Below are 2,445 nucleotides of genomic sequence, written 5' to 3'. Positions count from 1 at the left end.
CAGTTGACCCCCAGAATCCACTTTAAAACAGATTCTACTTGGGGCACCAGGGTGGGTCGGTTGGTTAAAAGACAGCCTTCGGCTCAGGCTATGATGTCTGGGTCCTGGGATGGAGCCCTGCATCAGGATCCCTGCTCAACGGAGAGTCTGTTTCTCCCTCTCAATGTATACTCTGGCTCTCCTGCCCCCTGCTCCTGCTCGTGCTCACTCATGTGCTCTCTCTCTCTCTCTCTCTCAAAAAAAAAAAAAAAATTAAAAAAATAAAACAGATTCTACTCTAAATATTTATTCATTTGCATAACTGATTTCTTTATACACTAAAGGTATAAATATATATATATACACACACACATATATTCAATCAGAAATTTAAATTAATCTTTCAGTTTTAGATTATTGCTGGTTTCTTTTCCTTTTTATTAAGATTACAACTTCTGAATGACCAAAAAATGTCTGTCACTCTGTGGTCTGGCCTCTAAGTGCAATATATTATCAAAACTATGATTAAAATATTTCCCTTTATAATTCACTAATAATATAGCATTGGTTTATTTGCTTTGGCTCGATTGATACTAATGACATTTCCCCTACCTATACTATCTTAATACTCCACAAAATTAACTTAGATTCCAATTAATTTTGGTTTGTAAGAATCAGGACTTGCTCAATGTTACTTTAAACCTGTAGTCCTACTGCTTCCATTCACTCCCCACAGGACAGTGATGGTCCACAAACCCCATGAGAAAGCCCTCCCTTTTTCATTCACATCTCCCTCTTTCCTTTCTCAGAGTTGCTTAGCCAGTAAAATTCTTCAAATTAACTGCGTGCTTTCTTTGGAAATAATGATGGGCACCAAACCTTTCTCATGGCTTTTTTCATCTCTGAATTTCTCAGAGTGTAGGTTAGGGGATTGAACATTGGAGCAACGATGGTATAAAACAGAGCAAATATTTTGTCCTCAGGAAAAGTAGTAGGTGGTCTAAGGTAGGTAAAGATTACAGGCCTAAAAAACAGATGACCACAGTGATATGAGACCCACAGGTGGAGAGGGCTTTATGTCTTCCGTCATCTGAGAGATTTCTTAAAGTGAACAATATTATCCCATAAGAAACAAATAAGACAATAAAGGTCACTAAGGAAAACATACCTGAAAAGGGAACCACAAGAATACCAGTGATGTAGGTATCCGTACAGGCCACATTTAGCAAAGGAAAAATATCACAAAAGTAGTGATTGATTTCATTAGGATGACAGAAGAGCAAACCGATTGCAGTAGAAAATAGAGGAAAGGCACTGATGGCTGCACCAGCCCCATCAGCTAAGACTAGGAGATGACACCTTGTCCTGTTCATGATAATCACATAGTGGAGAGGTTTGCAGATGGCAGCATAGCGATCAAAGGCCATGGCGGTAAGAATGAAGACCTCAACACCTCCAAAGAAGTGCATTGTAAAGACCTGTAACATGCAGTTACTGTAGGAGATGGTTTTTCTTTCCACTAGTAGGTCAGCAATTAACTTGGGCGTAACCGTAGAGGTGTAGCAGATGTCCATGGAGGATAAGTGGATGAGGAAGTAGTACATGGGTTGGTGATAAAGAGGGCTGCATCGAGTGGAGACAAGGATCAGAAGGTTTCCTGCCAACAGGGCAACATAACTGAATGAGAAAAGCACAAGGCAAAATATTTGAATGTTCTGGTCATACAAAAGTCCTAGAAGTATGAATTCTGAGATGTTTCTCTGGCTTTTCATATAAAATACATTTTATTACTACTAACTATACTTTTAGGTAAAGGACTGCTAATTATATTATTTAGTCTAAAACAAGGAAAGATTTTTTTTCTATATTTCCCAGTTCTTATAACTTACATATAAAATCAACTTTCCTTCTTTTAAAATTGTCCGAGAAAATTCCCTTAATTTTCTGGGAATGAATCCTGAAGAAATGCACATTTGTTTAAACTACTGAAGCATAATTTGTGTAGAGCATACAACATGTTCCTACCTGGTCAAATATTATAAATGGGTTATAGTAAATCAATGTAATTGCTCTTAAGATTAAAGCGCAAAGAGTACTTGAAAACAATGCAGGAAAAGAGAGAATACCAATTAATGACTGAAATCTTGAAAAATATTCAGGAAACCCATTCATTTGTCACATTTAAAAAAAATTTAAAAATATATGTTGTCATTGGTGTTTGTGATAGCAATTGATAAAGGATAAGAAAATTGTTGAATTGCCCACATATTTTTGAATTATGCACTAGTCATGGCTTTGGCAGAAAATTTTACATTTTAGATACAATCTAAAGATCAAATGCCAGTAAAAGGGGATGATACTGAGAGAAACTCAAAGATACTCTTCCTGGTGAGTTAGAACTCAATGATATTTGTGGCAATAATGAATAAATGAAAAATTCAGCAATTCACATCTTTGTATCTAATG

The 2,445-nt window shown here is 36.4% G+C and overlaps 1 protein-coding gene across 1 annotated transcript; it reads right to left on the bottom strand.

Moving 5' to 3' along the window:
* Window positions 1–816: 816 nt before the first annotated feature.
* LOC113246477 (olfactory receptor 4P4-like) lies at window positions 817–1,751 on the bottom strand. Its single transcript, XM_057317502.1, is given in 2 exon segments — window positions 817–1,016; window positions 1,019–1,751. Coding segments are annotated over 2 exon segments (933 nt in total).
* Between the last annotated feature and the right edge of the window lie 694 nt (window positions 1,752–2,445).

This window comes from Ursus arctos, unplaced genomic scaffold (genome assembly GCF_023065955.2).
Source record: "Ursus arctos isolate Adak ecotype North America unplaced genomic scaffold, UrsArc2.0 scaffold_23, whole genome shotgun sequence".
In the NCBI taxonomy this organism is placed as follows: Eukaryota; Metazoa; Chordata; class Mammalia; order Carnivora; family Ursidae; genus Ursus; species Ursus arctos.
This window is presented reverse-complemented; position numbering and strand designations above follow the sequence as displayed.